The sequence below is a fragment of the Schistocerca gregaria genome, chromosome 1 (assembly GCF_023897955.1).
Source record: "Schistocerca gregaria isolate iqSchGreg1 chromosome 1, iqSchGreg1.2, whole genome shotgun sequence".
Lineage (NCBI taxonomy): Eukaryota > Metazoa > Arthropoda > Insecta > Orthoptera > Acrididae > Schistocerca > Schistocerca gregaria.
Window position 1 is genome coordinate 788,453,613 of NC_064920.1, and position 19,903 is coordinate 788,473,515.

The following is a 19,903-nucleotide window of genomic DNA, read 5'->3' on the forward strand; positions in this document are numbered from 1 at the left end:
GAAGTTGCAACTGAACTATGTTGTTAACAATACTCTGCTGACCTCAAACAAACAATTGCGTGGTGGCCATCCCTGAATGTTTTGTGTTATGCATTGCTCATTGTTTTGTTTTCTCACTTTGAAATATGAGAAGTGAATAATCCTGGTTCATCACAGATTTCAATTGTGACCCTTACAATACCAGAAGATATTGGTGATCCCTGTGACAAAATGTCAGTTCTGCTGTAGGCTGCTCCCCAGCAAAAGGGAGGCAAAGAGTGCCCGCATTCTGCACTAGAGCAATTGGAATACGAAACCTGTAACTTTTTGGAGTGTGCCAAAATTCTTCCCATAAAATTAGAATAGAGTAACCACACATTCATTCCTCCTCCTGCATTCAGTGCCTTGGCAGTCCTACCTTTAGCGTTGTCAAGCATGTGTCTTACAGCTATGAATGCACATGAAAGGTCATAATTAGTAATCTGCATATTTTTTAATCTGAAATTGGACAGGAAAAAACAAACAATGTCCAGAAAAACTATATCAGAGATGCATTCAGTTCACTGGCAGGAAAATGCTACTGCTAATCAACAGAACAATCTTTTTCGAAGCTTAAGTACAGTCAAACGAAGAAAAAGGCTATTTCTGAATACAGGGGTACTGACATTTTTGCAATAGTAAACATTCCAGTCAAAAAGTTTCTAACTAGTGCACTTTTTTAACAGTCAACTTCAAAGAACTAATGCTTGCTTCTCCTTTGTGTAGTGTGACAACCTTTTAAATTTGTGCATCTAATCATTTGCCAACAAAGAAAATAGATATAAATTTCGACAAAAATATATGTGAACTTCACAAAAAAAATACGATGCGAATTTTGCCAAAAATAGATGCTATATTTTCCAGTCCCCTACTAATTGCTTATCAGTTCAGATGGTCAGGCACAAATTAAGACTGATGTTGCAAATCTATGCCTTTACCAAACCTAAAATAAGAGATACCTTCATCCTCTTCATTTTTCACAGCATTCTCAGGTGAATCATTACAGATTTATTTGGACATAAGTTTTGCAGATGTTTCTTTATAGGACTAGACTATCTCCATTGAATTCATTACAGCTTGTTCATTGTTCTAAATAATGGTTGCACCTCTGACATACTGTTGATATATGTACTAAATTCACTAGAAACAAAATGTTAACCATATACTAAACCCATCAGGTCTCCTAGTTGTAAGTACATTTAATGTACTTACAAAAATTAATAAGATCTTACTGCACTACAAGTTTCAGTGGCCAGACTTGGGCTGCTAACAATCTTAAAATGCATAATAGTTCTACTGACATTTATCCTGGGTAATATTCAGCATATCGAGAAATTACTGTCATTCATTGGACTGAATTATCGCTGCATCCTCACTCACATCTCATTCAAATAAGATGGGTTGAGTGACAAAATATATGAAACGGAAAGTAGTTTCACCATGTGCACACAAAAATTCTTTCCGCAAATTCTTAACAAAAGGTCTTATTCCTTGGAAAGAGCAGTTTCAGGAGATTTTTTTTATAGGAACAATTTAAACAAATCACTAGTGAAGCAATGAAGCGTAAGTGTGTGTGTGTGTGTGTGTGTGTGTGTGTGTGTGTGTGTGTGTGTGTGTGTGTGTGTGAGGGGGGTTTACTTCAAACACAAATTATTGTTCTGCAACATTTTCTGTTTTTCACGCATTTGTTACATTGACTATTGTGTTTCCACCACCATTTGCAACTGAATGAAAAAAATAAGCAATACTTGAGTAGGAAAAGAATAAACTTTGGTCCACTCTTTCTGAAATTACTGATTATGTTTCTTTTTTGCTCTTTACCAACAGAAGGCATCACCCAGTCTGTGCAAGCCCTGACTCACAGGTAAATTCAGAAGTACTTTGTCAGTAAGTTATAGATGCAGAATGACACGTAGCTTTTAATATACGTACTGATAATAGTATAGTTTACATTGTATTCCTCTCTCACAATTACAACATATCCTGTTTTCAATAAGTCTGCATCACATTCCAAATTTTGCACTGTCTTTAAGAATAGAACCTGGCCAGTGTGGCAGCATGGTAAAGTTTACACTCGAGAAACCAGGAGGGAAGGCAGTAAAAGCTTAGCCTCTGATGTCCTTAGTAGTGTAGCACTGCCACACACTGCATATCCATATGGCAATGCCCTGCCTAACAATAATTAAATGTAAAATGGTGCTTTTCTTCGAAAATATTTTTCACACACTATGACTTTGCCAGCAGTTACTAAAACAATGTTTATGAAGCCACATTTTGCCTACAACAAACTGCCACTTTCATTCTTGTGTCTCAATTTTCATAAAAATTTGACATGGTTTGCCTTTTTTTTAAAATTATACTGTCTTGTTCATGTATGACTCATTTATTCTGGTAGATATGAAAACAAATTTCATAAAGAAAACAATTCTTCTAACAAGTGGAGGATGCAGCCTGAATGGGGAGTGGAGAAAGAATGATAACTTATGAAAGTGTGAGCGGTCTCTCATTCACATTGGTGGGCCACCATACAGAAGCTTCTTCCTAAGTAACTGGATGATAATTTACCTACCATCCACTAAAACAGTTCTCACATTAGGAACTTTCAATTACAGCTACTTTTTTGCTAGGCTCTGATCACGATTCACTTTGAGATTTTTCTATCAGAAGCTACTATCTGTCTTCTTGTGATGCACACATTTGGTTATTTTGGCACCATGTATTTAACAACAATCTTTGTCCCTAACCTTTTCAAGACTGCATATTGACCTTAGGGAACTGCTATCTTTATTTATAAGACGTCAGTACCTATTTGCAACGCAATGATTTTTTCAACCTTGGAATCCCCAAGTTTTAGAAACCGGATTTTATACAAGATGTCCCTGGAGGAAAGGTTAATATTTGGGATATGACAGGAATGACCACTAGAAGCAGAAATGTCTAGTAAACATCGGCTCGAAAGTGTATACCTTCCAAACTGTGAAACAAATCTTTTCTACTTCAAATCCTTTGCTTCCCGCATTTTGGAGTATGGATCAAAACAAGACAAAATTATGTAGTAAACATGAGCTCTAAAACGCATATCTTAAGAGCAACGAGCACTTGTTCATTACAAAAGATGTGTTTCACATCATTAAAGATAAAGTGATGACAGCTCTTAAGCTATGCATTTTTGGGCCCATGTTTACTAGACTTTTCCTTCGAATGATTGTTTCATTCCTAGCATAGCTCTGAATACTGACCATTCCTCTTGGGAAACACTGTATAATTCCATTACATCTCAAATACCAATGGCAATGGTCAGCAGTTTAAGTGTGTATTATACCACATTTTCTGCAAAAATAATTTGATGATAGCTATGATATTTAATTAGACAAATGATAACACACAATAAAACACATAAGGTGATCAGCAAAATGAGATCTATAATATTTTTATTTTGACTTTTTTATTCTGTAAAAATTTGCTTCAAATTCTATCATTATCAAAACATTGTGTACGCTGCTTACACCAATGTCACATTTCCTCACTCAAAATATTATAAAATTTCAAATGTCGACAGTTTTTTTCCTCTCAATTCAACAACTGAAAGAAAGCTGAGGTGACTGATCACAACACCAGATGTTAATCAAGAAATTCATTACTTTGATTCTTTGCATGTTTAAAGCCATGAGAGAGAGAGAGAGAGAGAGAGAGAGAGAGAGAGAGAGAGAGAGAGAGAGAGAGAGAGAGGAGGGGGGGGGGGGGAGACGTCTTGACAATATGGATAGAATTTTAAGTATAAACTGCAATAAAGCATAATGCAACTTACACAAATTCCGTCACTCCTGCCTGGGTCAATCTTCTCCTTGTAAGTCATTCCCAAATATGTTGTCAATTTTGAAGCTGTGTAATAAAGCTTTACTTTGAGATCTCTATATCCAAATATTGATTCACTATATGAAGGAAAAAAACAAGCATTAGTACCCATCTGATTACTGCACTAGGTAACAAAGCATCATACAAACTTATACATAAATCACAACAGGGAGCAAAACATATGAAACCAGTATAGCTTAGCCACCCATGATCATCACATCTACAGTGAGTAGTAGTCCCTGATGATGATCTATGATTTATGGTGGAGGGTACTAAACAGTTAGGTCATAAGCACCCTGGTAATAACAATACAACAAAGGTTATAGTGAAAATCTATGAAAGGAGGGCAAGAAACTAGATAACTATGTTTCATCCCACCACAGGAATTTTAAAGCAACCCCAAGAAGGTGAGCTTCAGAAACAGCCAGAATAAAATTCCAGTGAGACACAGTGGAATAACTAAAAATCATGGATAAAATACCTGTAAAGATGATGTTAAAAAAGGAGAGAACTGTGGCTGGATGGTGACCTAGAAATAGTGAGAGACCGAGTATTTTGAGAAGAATTCCAGACGCCACACAAAATCTTCAGACATGAACAACACTGGCCTTGTTATCAGTTAAAAGAGGGAAGATCCTGTGGGAGACCCAGTTCAACCTTCAGGTCCTCATATATAACTCAGTTAAAATATGTCATATTGACAGCCGTGTCCCGCATCTCTGACATACTGGGGGCTCCTCCCGATGTAAGAGGAAGCCATGTATCAATGGACAATGTCCCACTAATCTAAGTAAGGGCTACTTCTCCACACCATCGCAAGCAGAAGGTGGTGATCCACGGTCGCACTGAAGCCTTAATGGAATGGAATTTATTGTGCCTCACTTCCAGCCACTGAGACTCCGACCGACATATGGCCTTCCTGATCACAAATTAAGTGACAGCCCACAGAGGTACTGAACAGTGAGCAGGAGGGGGAAGTGAGCAAGCCTTCTTAGCAGCAGCAGCAGCAGCAGCAGCAGCAGCAGCAGCAGCAGCAAGCCCATTTCCCTGGATGCCTATGTTCCCTCGAACCCAGCAAAAGATGATTTCCTTGTTTGGCCTTTGCAAGAGGGGGAGAGCATTCTACACCTGTTGCGCCATCGGGTTATGTTTGGTACATCTGTCCAACAGCAAGAAGGGCACTTTGAGAATCAGAGCAGATAAATTTTTTGTCACAATGCCGTCTCATCTGCTCCATTGCTCTCCAGATAGCAAACAGTTCCACATAATAAACTGAAGACTGCTCTGGGAGCCCTACCCTGAGGACAATGTCAGGGAACCCAACAGAATAACCAAAAACAGGCGTTCAGAAGCAATATGCTTTGCTGGTGCCTTCAGGCTGCGCACTGTGAAAGCATTACTGGTCTCTCCCGCCATAGCTGCCTAGGTCGCTACGTCTTTCACTTTGCTTTGGCACATGCAGGTGCAAGTACAGGTGCTATTGGCGGATAATGGCATGCTGGATGTCGTCCGAGTCTAAGTGTCGACCTTAGTAACAGGTTTCTGCGCCAAGGAAGCATAAGAAGTGACAAAGACAGGGGGTTTCATTGCATGAATAGGGGATCTGCTTCGTCACTTTTGAGTTCCCGAATTTTGCGTTCCTCTGCAAAAACAGGGCAGGCTCGGCTCCAGACTGTGTGGCTCCCAGAGCAGTTAATGCAAACTGATGGAGATGGGCAGTCAGTCCCAGCTTCATGGGCTGCCCTTCCACACTTCCCACAAGTCGCTTCACCTCTGCAACTCAGCGTTGTATGGCCAAAATGCTGCCATTTGAAGCCTTGCATAGGATTAGGTACATAGGGCCTAACCCTAAGTCTGAGGAAACCTACCATGTTCAGGTAGCATCAGAGAATTGAAGGTAACAATAAAGGTGGCAGTCTTCTCAATCTCTCCATCATTCTCGCTTGTCCTTTGTTCCACATCTATTATACCCTGTGGTGCCCATTCTTGGTTGAGTTCAGGGACATCTATGCCCATAATATCATGGCAGGTTACCACACCCTTGTTGAACTTAAAGCAGTTATGCAACTCAACAATGATGTCGTACTCACCCAATTTCTGTGACTTCTTAAGTAGTTCCACCGGCTTTGCCCATTTAGTCTCAACAAGCAAGGAACCATTTCGCAACCACTTCATAGGCTTTAGAGTGATAGCAAGCCCTTCTGAGCCTTTATGGCTATAGAAGGGGGACACTTTTTCAAATGTCCCTTCCTTCCTTTTGATCACTACAAAGATATTGTGATTCGTGACTTCTTACTTCTTGTGCCCCAGTTGATTATCAGGAGGTCTACCCTCTGTCACCCTATTCGATGCAGGGGTGAGAATACTCCCAGGCAATACACCCTTCCCACTGGGAGGAGAAGAAGATTTTGAGGGTTCCATCTCAGTCCCACGAGCAGCTAGGGAAATAAGGGTCCACTCAGACAGAGACCCGCATGCCTGCGCAGGCTTATACAACTGAGGTGCAGCAGGTTCTCCAGAGGTTGCCTGCTAATGATTGTTCCACCTCAACAGCCATGCATCTCATCAGCACACAGCAAATGTTGAGACTGAGGTTTTTTTAATAGAGGTTTATTCCATCCTCGCAATCCAGGTGGTCAAGCCAAGATCCTTGTTCCCTGTGACACACAACATTCCACCATTGAGTGGCCCGCTGGTCACTGAAGCATGTGTAGAGCTTACTGTGGTAGAGTCCCAGTCCCAGTCCAGGAAACCCAGGATCATCAAGCCTGTACTCAGCAAACAAATGCCAAGACCCTTAGGGCGGGAAGCAGTCCCTCTCCAGGTACGGCAAAGGTATCGTAGAGTCCTTCAGAGACCAAAGTTACATTCTTGTCCAGAAACAGATCTCTTTTAGTTAATTTTTCCAATCACAGGCCACCCCCCACATACCTGCTGACCAAGCGACAAAGGAGTACCCCCCTTAACATGGTATCACCCAAGGACTGGGGATTCTCCACCAAGTTTCAGTTACCTTGTTGTGCACTGAAATTATAAATATTCTCTCCACTATATTCACCATTCTTCCCACAGCAGTATACCACTGACCACCAAAACTATGGAATATCCTTATCTGTCCCTATTCCAACCTGCTCCCAACCCCTTGTTCCATGGCTCATACCCTTGCAACAGACCTAGGTGCACGATAAGTCCTATGTATATTCCCGCTACCACCTACTCCAGTATGTCATAGGAAAGTGGAAACTCTCCCTGCAATGTATCCTTCACCTCCTGGCCTCAACCTATCTTCTCTCCACAGCCATGGTTACAGTCACAAACAGTCAATCTCAGGCTCCTTCTGCACATCTGGTGTGGTGCACGAACTGACTGACAGATCACACTAGTATAAAGATTGTTATTGTGCATACTTTAAAATTGATTATGAATTATTTAATTAATTATTCTCCATAAAAACGTTGCAAGCAATTAAGATTTCTGATGGTGGTAAGTGAAAAATACTTAGAGTAAGACAATTTACATATCACAAGGGGCATTCATTCAAAAGCAGGAGGAGAATGAAATTTTTTGAGAACATACTTTGAACACTTAGCTATAAGTTGGTGTATAGAAGTATTTTCTTTTAGTTGCAGGTGATCCATAATGGACCATGAAGCATATGTCAGGTTGTGACAACAGTCGGCGATAGAGTTCCTCTTCAAGATCGGCAATGACTGCCACATCAATTGTCTGGAAGTTGCTCCCTGTTTATGGGGAGGGCACAGTTGATCACAGCATTATCCAGCAGTGGTTGCAGAGGTTTAAAGAAGGCGATTTCTCTCCACTGGACAATCCACGATGCAGTAAACCATCGACAACAGCGAGCGATGTGAATATAAGGAGACCATTGAGTAAATCATCCAAAATGGCAGATGTGTGATGACACGACAGCTTGCTCAAATGACTCGTTTGTCACTGGGTAGTGAGGTATCTGGTACAGTCAGTAGAGTACAGAAAAATCTGTGCACACTGGGTACATAGATTACTGACAAGAGAAATGAAAATGGTGAGAAAGAAAGTGTGCGAGGTTCTCACACAGACCTTTACTGAAAAGTGGAAACAGTGTTTTGACAGCGTCATTGCCCAGGATGAACCATGGTTGTTTTTGTCCGAACCTGAGAGCAAAATCCAATCCCCTCGGAAAAAAGAAACCAAGACTTACACGAACAGCAGGCCAAAAGGTGATGGCCTCCTCCTTCTGGGATCAGTGTGGTGTCATTTCCATTGACTTTTTGGTACCTAGCTCCACAATTAACTGGGACCATTACTGTTCGTCACTGAACAAGCTGCAATGTGCCATCAAGACCCACAGACCATAGATTCTGGGTCAGCTCATCAGACTACATTATGACAATGCTAAACACCATACAGCCCTTATGGTGCAGGAGAAAATCAGGAACTTGGGTTGGAAAATTGTTCCTCATCCTCCCTACAGTCCGGACTTGGGTCCGTCTGATATTTATTTCTTGGGTTGTCTGAATGCCCACCTGTGTAGTAAAACATTTGATAGTGAGATGGACCTTATTTCCTGTGCCAAGTGACAGTGTAAAAGTCAATCCCCAGAATTTTACCAAAGTGCATTTACATCACGGAAAGAATGTCGGGCCAGATGTGTCACAGCTGATGGAGGCTACATTGAGTAGGCTCAATTGTATAGCTAAATGTTTCAAGTATGTTCACAAAAAATTTCATTCTCCTCCAGCAAAAAATAAAAAATTTGAGACAACCATGCAAAACTTTTTGAACGCCCTTTGTACATGCTTCCTTAAGGAATGAAACAAATACTGCCAGGTACTGTCAGTAATTTTAACATCTTTGCACACATGCTATAGCTTCTGTTAGGGACCAGAGACAGTAATTACTAACCTTGCCCATACTTGCACAGCCCATCTTCATTTATGACAGACTTTTATGCATACCGCAAAACTAGCCAGCCAATGCCAAACATAGCAAATTAACTACAGCATTTAGTTTTCAAACTGAGCCTTGTTTTAATAATTATTTAAAGCACTGTCCCAATGCATAAGTGCAGTTCCAAAAGTGTACGCTGAACAATAAATTTTAGTCCACCTATTCTTTGTAAACTAAAACACACAGATCACCCACTGTGACAAACGTCAAGCTAATTACAGAAAATGATTACAATATTTTAACATCATCATTATGGAAGAAACATTTCAGACACCACATCATGAATAATGACAGTTCAGTACCATGAATCAATACCAACACTTTTCAAGATATTACTAACTATTGGGCTGCTGCACAAGTCTGTAGCATTTTTCCTGAAGTTTAGTAAACACAACTGATACACATAACAGAGACTTTACTAATGAATAATAAACTCTCCTGCACTATTTACAACAGTCTGCCAATGCTGGGGTAACTATGATTCCACAACTGTAGAAACTGTGTGGTTTTGAGGCAAAGAACTTTTAACACCAATGTTCGGAGCGCATTTTCAACTGGAAGTTCCTTGAAGATTGTTCGATAGAGAGCAGCAGAAAAGGTGAAAACCTGATGATGCAAGATCAGGTGATTAAGTTGGTGTGGAATGATTTCCCAACAGAACTCTTATTTTTTGTCTAGCAGAATGTGGGTAGGTTTTATTACCGAGCAACATTACTACACGCAGTCTTCCCAGTCATCATTCTTGGATTATGTCTGCAAGATGTCTCAGTTGTTGACAAATGTCAACAGTGCTGATTACATCTTGCGGAAGTAATTCTTAGTAAACCACACCATCACTGTTCCACCACATGCATATCATTATCTTTTGTGTATGCACGCAGATTTTTGTACGGGGAGTTGCTGCTTTCTTTGAGCTCAACCATTCCTTTTACTTCCTTATGTTAGCATAAAGGTTGGTTGGTAGGTTGGTTTGGGGTATAAAGGGACCAAAACCACAGGATCATCAGCACCTTTTTCCATATGCAAGCAAGGCTCAAGGTACAAAAACACCAAACACCACACATAAAGAGGAAAAGAATGGAATGAACAAAAAATGGGGAAAACATACACCACAAGGAATAGTAGGAGGTATTAATACCATAGAACAGATGGTCTGAGTTGGCTGATCACAATAAAAGCGGATGAGCCAGCCACTCTGCAACAAATTAAAATACCCACCCCAAAAAGACAATGCGAGATGAACACATTTAGGGAAAAGATGACCACTAAAACAAATGCAAAGAAAGTGCAACGGAGTTAAAATGGAGGTAGGGTGGCAACCTCAGAGAGAACGCTAAATACCCATCCTTAGATGATGTGATAAAATACCCCTCACGTATAAAAAGCAAAACTAAATCTGCTGCTGAGGTATTGTTGCTCAACAGCAAAGGTAGTGTGCTGGGTAGGTTAAACGTTCGCCGCAGAGCAGCTAAAAGTGGGCAGTCCAGCAAGATGTGGACAACAGTCATATGTGAGCCACAATGACATCATGCTGGGTCCTCACAACAGAGAGGGTAGCCATGTGTTAGCCACGTACGGCCAATGCAAAGCCGGCAGTCAACTAGAGTGTCCTTGCGAGAGGACCGCAAGAGGTCTTCCACACATTCGTAGTCTCCTTAAGGTCACGCAGTTTGTTGTGCGTTCTGAGATTATGCCATTCCTTCTCCTAAAGCTGGAAAACCTTATGGCATAATAATGACTGCAGGTCAGTTACAGGGATACCGATAACCAGAAGAAGTTTCCATGTAGCCTGTTTGGCCAGCCTGTCGGCAAGTTCATATCCTGGGATTCCAACATAGCCCCTGGGGTCCATACAAACACCATAAAATGAATGGACCATTCCAGGGCACTGATGGATTCATGGATGGTCACTACCAAAGGATGACGGGGATAGCACTGGTCAAGGGCTTGTAGGCTGCTCAAGGAGTCAGTACACAGAGAAACCATTCGCCAAGGTATGAGCGGATGAGCTCAAGAGCACGAGAAATGGCCGCCAGCTCTGCAGTGAAAACACTGCATCCATCAGGGAAGGAGCATTGTTCAATATGTCCTCCATGAACATGCGCGAAGCCACCGTGACCATCAGCCATCGAGCCATCAGCAGAGAGCTGGGGGTTAACAGTCCTTCGGATAATTGAACAGGCAAAGCTTCGGCATAGGTGTATACCATGGAGGTGTACGTGAATGGACCTCGAGTATAGGTGGTAAAGGCAAGGGCTCCAGAAGAGATTGGACATGAACTGCAATCTTAAGCCCTGACCTGGGCCTCCAATGAGGGAGATGAACTGCTGTATATGGGAAAAGGAGACTGTAATTTGGATGCTCAAGACAACTACAAATCTGTGCAACGTAACTGGCAAGCAGTTGTGCATGTCTAACCTTCAACTCTGGCCTCCACCAGGATGCTGGTCACCAGACTCGTCCTAAAAGCTCCTGCTGCCAATGGACCACCACAGTAGTGCACTGGGTTGAGTAAATGCAATGTTGAGGGCACCACCAAACTATAAACCAGACTCCCATAGTCAATGTGGGATTGAACAATGGCTCTGTAGAGCTGTAGCCACGTAGAGCAATCTTCACCACAGTTGGTGGTGCTCAGGAAGCTGAAAGCATTGAGGTGCTGCCAGCACTTTCGCTTCAGCTGACAAAGGTGAGGCAGCCACATCAATTGGGCGTCTAAAGCCAGTCCTAAGAATCGATATGTCTCCACTACCGGGAATGGATTGCCATTAAGGTAAAGTTCTGGTCCCAGATGAACGGTACAACACCAACAAAAGTGCATGACACACGACTTCATGGGCGGAAAATGGAAGCCGTGGGCTAGAGCCCATGAGTGCGCCTTGTGGATGGCTCCCTGTAGGGGCCACTCAGTAACATCAGTACTGGAGAAGCAGTAAGAAACGCAGAAGTCGTCTGCGTACAGGGAAGGTGAGACCAACGGCCCGACTGCTGCTGCTAGATCATTAATGTCCACTAATAATAGACATACACTCAATAAAGAGCCCTGAGGGACCCCATTCTCTTGAATATGAGGGGGAACTACGGGAGGTACCAACTTGGACATGTAAAGTACGAAGCGATAGAAAATATTGGATAAAAATCAGGAGCTGGCCTGGAGACCCCATTATTCATATAATGTGGCAAAGGATATGATGTTACCAGGTCACGTCGTAAGCTTTTCATAAATTAAAAAAAGACCGCAACGAGGTATTGGCGTCTGGGAAAGTCTGTGCGGATGGCAGACTCAAGGGAAACTAAATTATCAATGGTAGAGCAACCCTGGGAGAAACCACCCTGGCATGGAGCCAGTAGACCACATGACTCCAGGACCCAACACAACCACCGACTTAGCATACATTCTAACAGCTTACAAATAACATTGGTGAGGCTGATGGGCCAATAACTATCCACATCAGTGGATTTTTACTGAGTTTGAGCACTGGAATGATGGTGTTCTCCCGCCATTGCGATGGGAAGACACCACTGCACCAGATCCGATTGAAGATGGTTGGATTAAAAGATGCGGAGAGGGGGGGGGGGGACAACTACGAGGTCCAAGATCGTCAGTCCTTTGTTCCAAAGGAAACAATGCCACAAGGGTGAGAATACAACAAATGAGACTGCAAAACTAAAAGGAATGAAAGGAAAAATCACGAGAACAATGAAAGGCAACAAACATGTAAATCGACAAAAGGGGGACAAGAAAAGCACAAAAATGCAAGAAACAGGATGAAGAGAGAGAAAAAAGAAACAACAAAGCAGATGACAATGGCTGGCTAACCATGAGAATAAAAAGGAGAAGCCACTCTGCAACACTTTAAAACCTCCACCATAAAAGCACTAGGGCAGAGGACAGAGGGACAAAAGACATGCTCTAAAACTTAGATCAGATGATAAAACCCACCATCACGAATAAAACTTAAAACTAAATCGGCCATATAAAATTAGCGGCGAGTCCAGTAACCCAAGATTCCGTCCATGGGCAGTCAAAGTGGGACAGTGCACCAGAAGATGGGCCACTGTCAACTGGATGCCACACAAACACTGAGGCAGGTCTTCACAGCACAGGAGGTAACAATGGGTCGCCAATGTGGAGCCGACAGAGGAGAACTGATTCCCTGCGAGAGGCCCGCATGGAAGGCTTCCACACATTCATAGTCTCCTTAATGACATGCAGTTTGTTGTTCTTACTGTTATGCCATTCTGTCTCCCACAGCTGAAAAACCCTATGGTGTAAGTCAGAACACAGGTCAGGTTCAGAGATGCCCATCTCCAGAAGCAGTTTCCACGTAGCCTGTTTGGCCAGCCTGTCGGTAAGTTCGTTGCCTGGGATTCCGACATGATCTGGGTTCTACACAAACACCAATGAACGACTGGACAGTTCCAGGGCATAGATGGACTCTTGGATGGTCACTAACAAATGATGATGTGGATAGCAGTGGTTGATAACTTGTATGCTGCTCAAGGAGTCAGTACATAGGAGAAATGACTCACCTGGGCATGAGAGGATGTGCTCAAGAGCACAAAATGTGGCCACTAGCTCCGCAGTGAAAACACTGCAGCCTTCGGGAAGGGGTGCTGTTCTATATGTCCTCCATGAAAACAGGCAAAGCTAACGTGACCATCAGCCATCAGTGTAAACCACTTCATGGCCCTGGTACATGTCGAGAATCGAGAGGAAGTGATAGTGGAGAGTTGCAGGGTTAACTGAGCCCTTAGGGCCATGTGGAAGGTCCAGGCGAAGCTGCCACCTATGTGTACACCATGGAGGTGTATGTGAATGGACATCAAGTATAGGTGGTAAAGGTAAGGACTCCAGTTTGGAAAGAAGGGATCGGACACGAAATGCAGTTGGAAGCGCTGACCGGGGCCGCCAATGCGGGAGGTGAACCGGCGTGGGTGGGAAAAGGAGACTGTGATTTGGATGTGCACGAGAACTAAAAATGTGTGCTACGTAACTGGCCAGGACTAGCGCATGCCTAAACTACACTGGAGGGACCTCGGAACCAACCAGGACACTGGTCACCGGACTCTTCCTAAAGGCTCCTGCAGCTAGGCAAACGTCACAGTGGTGCAATATCACAGCGGTGCACTGGGTCGAGTAAACGCATCGCTGAGGGTGCCACTCAAATGTAAACCACACTTCCATGGTCAAGGCAGGATTGAAAAAGGGCTCTGTAAAGCTGTAGCAGTGTAGAGTAGTCTGCATCCCAGTTGGTGCTGCTCAGGCAGCAGAGGCCATTGAGGTGCTGCCAGAATTTCCACTTAAGCTGACGAAGGTGGAGTAGCCAAGTCAATCGGGCATCAAAAACCAGTCTTAAGAATCGATATGCCTCCACTACAGTGATTGGATCGACAGTAAGGTAAAGTTCTGAATCAGGATGAACAGTACAATGCCGACAGAAGTGCAAGACACACGACTTTACAGCTGAAAACTGGAAGCCATGGGCTAGAGCCTATGGCTCCACCTTGTGAATGGCTCCCTGTAGGTGCTGCTCAGCAACACCAGTACTGGAGGAGCAGTAAGAAATGCAGAAGTCATCCGCACACAGAGAAGGAGAGACAGATGGCCCTACAGCTGCCGCCAGATCATTAATGGACACTAAAAAAAAGAGATACTCTCTCAATACGGAGCCCTGTGGGACTCCATTCTCCTGCATATGGACAGAACTATGGGAAGTACCAACTTGGACACGAAACGTACAAAACGACAGGAAAATTGGGGATAAAAATCGGGAGCGGGCCTCAGAGACTCCACTCGTATAGTGTGGCAAGGATATGATGTTGCCAGGTCGTGTCATACGCTTTTCGTAAATCAAAAAGGACAGCAACCAAGTGTTGGTGTCTGGAAAAGTCTGTGCAGATGGCAGACTCGAGCGACACAACATTATGAGTGGTAGAGGCAACCCAGGCAGAAGCCGCCATGACATGGAGCCAGAAGGCCACGTGACTCAGGGCCCCCAACCCAACCGCCGACACACTATACGTTCCAGCAGCTTACAAAGAACGTTGGTGAGGCTGATGGGCCAATAGCTATCCCAGTTTTCACCGGGTTTGAGCACTGGAATGATGGTGCTCTCCTGCCATTGCGATGGAAAGATACCATCGCACCAGATCGGGTTGAAGATGATGAGATGTAGCTTGTAGTCAGATGAGAGATGTTTAATCATCTGACTATGGATCCGACCTGGCCCAGGTGCTGTGAAGGGGTAATGTGCCTGGGCACTGAGGAGCTCCCACTCTGTTAATATAGGATTCACTGTGGCGTATAGTGAACAAAATCAGTTTCCCGTCCAGCCACTGTTAGAACGTGCAAAAGGCTGGGGGGGGGGGGGGGGGGGGGTTGTGCAATTCTCCGACACAGAGGCTCGATCATAGTGCTCAGAAAATTGCTCGGCAATCGCTTTTGCGTCGCTAGATAACACACCGTTGATGTTAGTGCCAGGGACACCAGTTGGGGTCTGGAACCCAAAAAGACGTCTTATCTTTGCCCAGACTTGGGAAGGTGACGTATGGCACCCAATGGTCGAGACATATCTCTCCCAACAGTCCTGCTTCCGTGGTGTGATAAGACAGCGGATGCGGGCACAGAGCCATTTAAAGGCTATGAGGTGCTCCAGGCAAGGGTGCTGCTTATGTCGCTGTAGAGTTAGCCAATGCTCCTTAATTGCTTCAGCGACTTCCGGCAGCCACCAAGGGACCACTTTTTGCCACAGGCATCCTAAAGAGCGAGGGATCAAGTTTTCTGCCGCAGAAACGATTGTTCTAGTGACCTGCTCAACCATCACATAAATGTCCCCCTGTGGGGGAGATTCTAACGGTGACAGCAGAGGTGAAAGTTTCCCAGTCCGCCTTGTCGCCCATCAGGCAGGTGTCCGTGGGCCTGACACTGGGGCAGTGACAGGAAGATGGGGAAGTGGTCACTATCACACAGGTCGTCATGTGCTCTTCAATGGATAGATGGGAGGAGGTCAGGACAGAAAACCGAGAAATCTATGGCCAAATATGTGCCGTGTGCCACACTGAGGTGTGGGGGCACCTCTATTTAAGAGGCAGAGGTTGAGCTGCAACAGTCAATTTTCGACATTTCTGGTTTGGCCAGCAAGCACGGAGCCACCCCACAAGGGGTTATGAGCATTAAACTCTCCCAAAAGTAGGAAAAGTTTAGGGACAATCAATGCAGCCAATGCATTCAAGGGTACTGCACCATCCGGAGTAAGATATACATTGCGGACAGTTATTTCCTGTGTCATCCTTATAATGATAGCCATAGCTTCAAGAGGGGTTTCAAGAGGCACAATTTCACTGCATGCTGAGGTCAGGAGAGACGTAAACTCCACCTGACACTATTATAGCCGCTATGGTTCCTGTAATATCCATTATATCCACAGAGAGCAGTGTTCTGCATTGCCAGGAACCGGGTTTCCTGGAGGGCAATGCAGAAAACAAGTGTTGCCGTAGCTCAGCCAGGCAGTGGAAAAAATCGCCTCAATTCCATTGGAGGATGATGTGGTCATGAGGCTGGGAAGGCATGGAACATTCAATGAGGCACAGTTTATGCCCCAGGGTGACCTGCTGCCACGGATTTATTTCCTGAGCAGTCTGTATCCACGTTGTTTGAGGGTGTGGCGAGATCTAGGTCCTCAGTGGACGCCAGACTCTGCACCTCATCCTGAGAAGCAAAGCTTGTAGGTAGCCGTGATGTGGGTGCCACCGCACGTCCCTTGGTCTTGGGGGACTTCTTTTTGTGTTTCTCCGACTGGAAGGGCTTGACTGATTCAGTCTCGAGGACTGAGGATGATTATGAAGCCCTACTCTTCTCCAGCTGAGAAGTGGGGACTGGTGTCACCGATGGTTGGAAGGGGGGGGGGGGGGGGGGCGGGGGGGCAGTGCTCCCTAGGTAGCTGGTGTGGGAGCAACAGGAACGGAATTGCCACTCACCATTATGGGGGCAGGTATAGTCTTCCAGCTCTGAGAGCCGACCAGAATTAGCGAAACAGATGGGGCTACAACTGTTTGCTCTCCGCAGCTGACACAGATGGGAGGCAGGGCACATGGAGTATTGGGATGTGATGGACGTCCACAATTTCGACATGTGACGCTGAAAGTACAGCGGGAAGACATATAACCAAACTTACAGCAGTAAAAGCACCGCATAGGTTGGTTGGTTTGTGGGGTTTAAAGGGACCAGACTGCTACAGTCATCGGTCCTTTTTTCAAAAATCTAAAATCACCCACAGAGAATAAAAAACGAGCAACAGAGAAGACGGCAGACGACACAGGACATGAAAGACTCAGACAGAGATCAGACGAAACAAATTAAAATTACACAGAGTGATAAGGTGGTTGTCCGACCATAGAGACAAAAAAAGGGAAAGCCAACCACCGAGAAACACATTAAAAACTCAGTCTAAAACCGTAGGCTAAATGCCAGACTCAACACAAAAAAGGACAAACACTTAGATTAAAAAATCCCCCTGCCCGAATAAAACACAAAATTAAGCCTGTCATGGATTAACGCCTGGTAGACCTATAAGAGGGTAGATTGGTCGGCGCCCCGGCTCAAGCATCGCAGACCATTTAGATGCTGCCAACACACCTGTTTAAGCTGCTGAATATGAAGCAGCCAAATCAACCGGGCATCAAAAACCACACCCCAAAACTTATGTGACTCCACCACAGCAAAAAGTTCACCGTCGAGGTAAAGCTGCACCTCCGGATGAACAGTGCGTCACTGGCAGAAATGCATAACACAGGTCTCAGCAGCCGAAAACTGGAAGCCATGCGCTACAGCCGAAGACTGTGGATAGCCCCCTGCAGCTGACGTTCAGCAGCGGCAATGCCAATGGAGCTATAGTAGAGGCAGAAGTCGTCAGCATACAACGAAGCAGAGACAGACATTCCCACTGGTGCAGCGAGCCCGTTAATTGCAATTAAAAACAGGCAGACACTTAAGACTGATCCCTGTGGTACCCCATTCTCCTGAACTTGGGAGGAACTGTGGGAGGCCGCAACTTGCATGCAGAAGGTACGATGTGCCAGAAAATTCCGTATGAAAATTGACAGCGGACCCCAAAGACCCCAAACATGAAGTGCAGAGAGGATGTGATGGTCACGTCGTATCGTACACCTTCCGCATGTCAAAAAAGACAGCGATGAGGTGCTGATGGCAGGCAACGGCCGTACGGATGGTGGCCTCCAGGGTCACCAGATTGTTGGCGGCAGAGTGGCCTTTAGGGAACCCACCCTGAGACTCTAGTACCGAACTCAACCGCTGGCTCACCATCCGTTCGAGCAACTTGCAAAGAACGTTGGTGAGGCTAGTGGGGCGGTAGCTGTCCACCTCCAAAGGGTTCTTGCCAGGTTTCAAAATGGGGATGACAATGCTTTCCCACCATTGCGACGGAAACTCACCCTCGACCCAGAGACGATTGTAAAGATCGAGAAGGTGTCTGACAGTGGATGCGATCTGGCCCAGGAGCTGTATCAGGGGAAGCGGCTAGGGCACTGTGAAATTCCCACCCACTGAATGGAACATTGTAAGATTCAGGATGGCGGGTGCGAAAAGAAAGGCTCCGACACTCCATCCACTCTTTAATGGAGTGGAAGGCCAGTGGGTAATTTGCAGAAGCAGAACTCTCAGAGCAAAATGCTCTGCCAAGCAGTTGGCAATTATGTCGGAGTCAGCACAAACTGCTCCATTCAGTGAGAGCGCAGGGACGCTGATGGGTCCGATAGCCATAGAGGTGTCGACTCTTGGCCCTGAAATGCGACGGAGAGACATGGAGGCCAATGCTGGAGACATACCGCTCCCAGCACTCCTGCTTGTGTTGGCGATCGATCCGGCGGGCCTGCGCACGGAGCCATTTAAAGGCGACGAGTTTTTCTGAAGATGGGTGCCGCTTTTAACGCTGGAGCACCCACCAGCGATCTTTAATCGCCTCGGCAATCGCAGGCGACCACCAAGGCACAGTCAGCCGCCGAGGAGACCCAGAAGAAAGAGGAACGGCAGATTCTGGGGCAGTAACAATGCCGGTGGTGACCGAGTGAATCACTGCATAAATAGCGTCATTAGAAAGAGGCTCAATAGGGGCAATGGAGGAGAACAAATCCCAGTCAGCCTTATTCATAGCCCATCTGCAAGGGCACCCAGAAGAGTGACGTTGTGGCAGTGACACAAGGATAGGAAAGTGGTCACTGCCACACAGGTCATCATGCACACACTATTGGACAGAAGGTAAGAGGCTAGGGCTGCAGATCGAAAGGTCGATGGTGGAGTACGTGCCATGCGCCACACTGAAATGTGTGAAGGCACTATCATTTAAACTGGAAAGATCGAGCTGTGCCAATACATGCTCAACGGTGGCACCTCGACCTGTTGCCACTGGCCCACCCCACAGGGGGTTATGGGCATGGAAGTCACCCAGTAACAAGAAAGGTGGCGGCAATTGGGCTATCAGTGCAGCCAGGACATGCTGCGCGACATCACCATCCGGTGGAAGGTAAAGACTGCAGACGGTAACAGCCTGTGGCATCCACACCTGAACAGTGACAGCCTCTAAAGGCGTTTGTAGAGGGACAGACTCGTTTGAAGGGAGTGAAGGACATAGAGGCAGACGCCACCAGATACTTTTTCATAAGCTGCACGATCTTATAATAACCCCAATAGCCATGGAGGGCGGGGGTTCGCATGGCTGGAAACCAAGTTTCCTGAAGAGCAATGCAGAAGAAAGGGTGAAGGATGATAAGTTGTCGAAGCTCAGCTAAATGGTGGAAGAAACCGCCAAAGTTCTACTGGAGGATGATATTTTCCATGGCAGAGAAAGGCGTTAAGGGACTGGGGAGGCAAATTACGCCGCTGGGTCACATCTTCAGATGCAGAGCTTGTAGGAAGCTGTGGGACGGGTGCCACTACAATGTCGTGATTCTTGGGGACTCTTCTTTTTCTGCTTCTCTCGCTGTGCCTTCAGTGGTTCAGGCTGGTAGGGCCTCACTGGGTCAGTCTCAGGGACATGAAAACCGTGAGGCCCTACGACCAGTGAAT

General features: G+C 45.2%; 1 protein-coding gene across 1 annotated transcript in view; it reads right to left on the reverse strand.

Moving 5' to 3' along the window:
* The window catches only part of LOC126269545 (histone acetyltransferase type B catalytic subunit), an 83,650-nt gene that overhangs the window by 31,973 nt on the left and 31,774 nt on the right, over positions 1–19,903 (reverse strand). Inside the window, exon 4 of the mRNA XM_049974001.1 lies at positions 3,827–3,950. Within this exon, the coding sequence (XP_049829958.1) occupies positions 3,827–3,950 (124 nt within the window). The remainder of the gene's footprint in view (positions 1–3,826; positions 3,951–19,903) is intronic.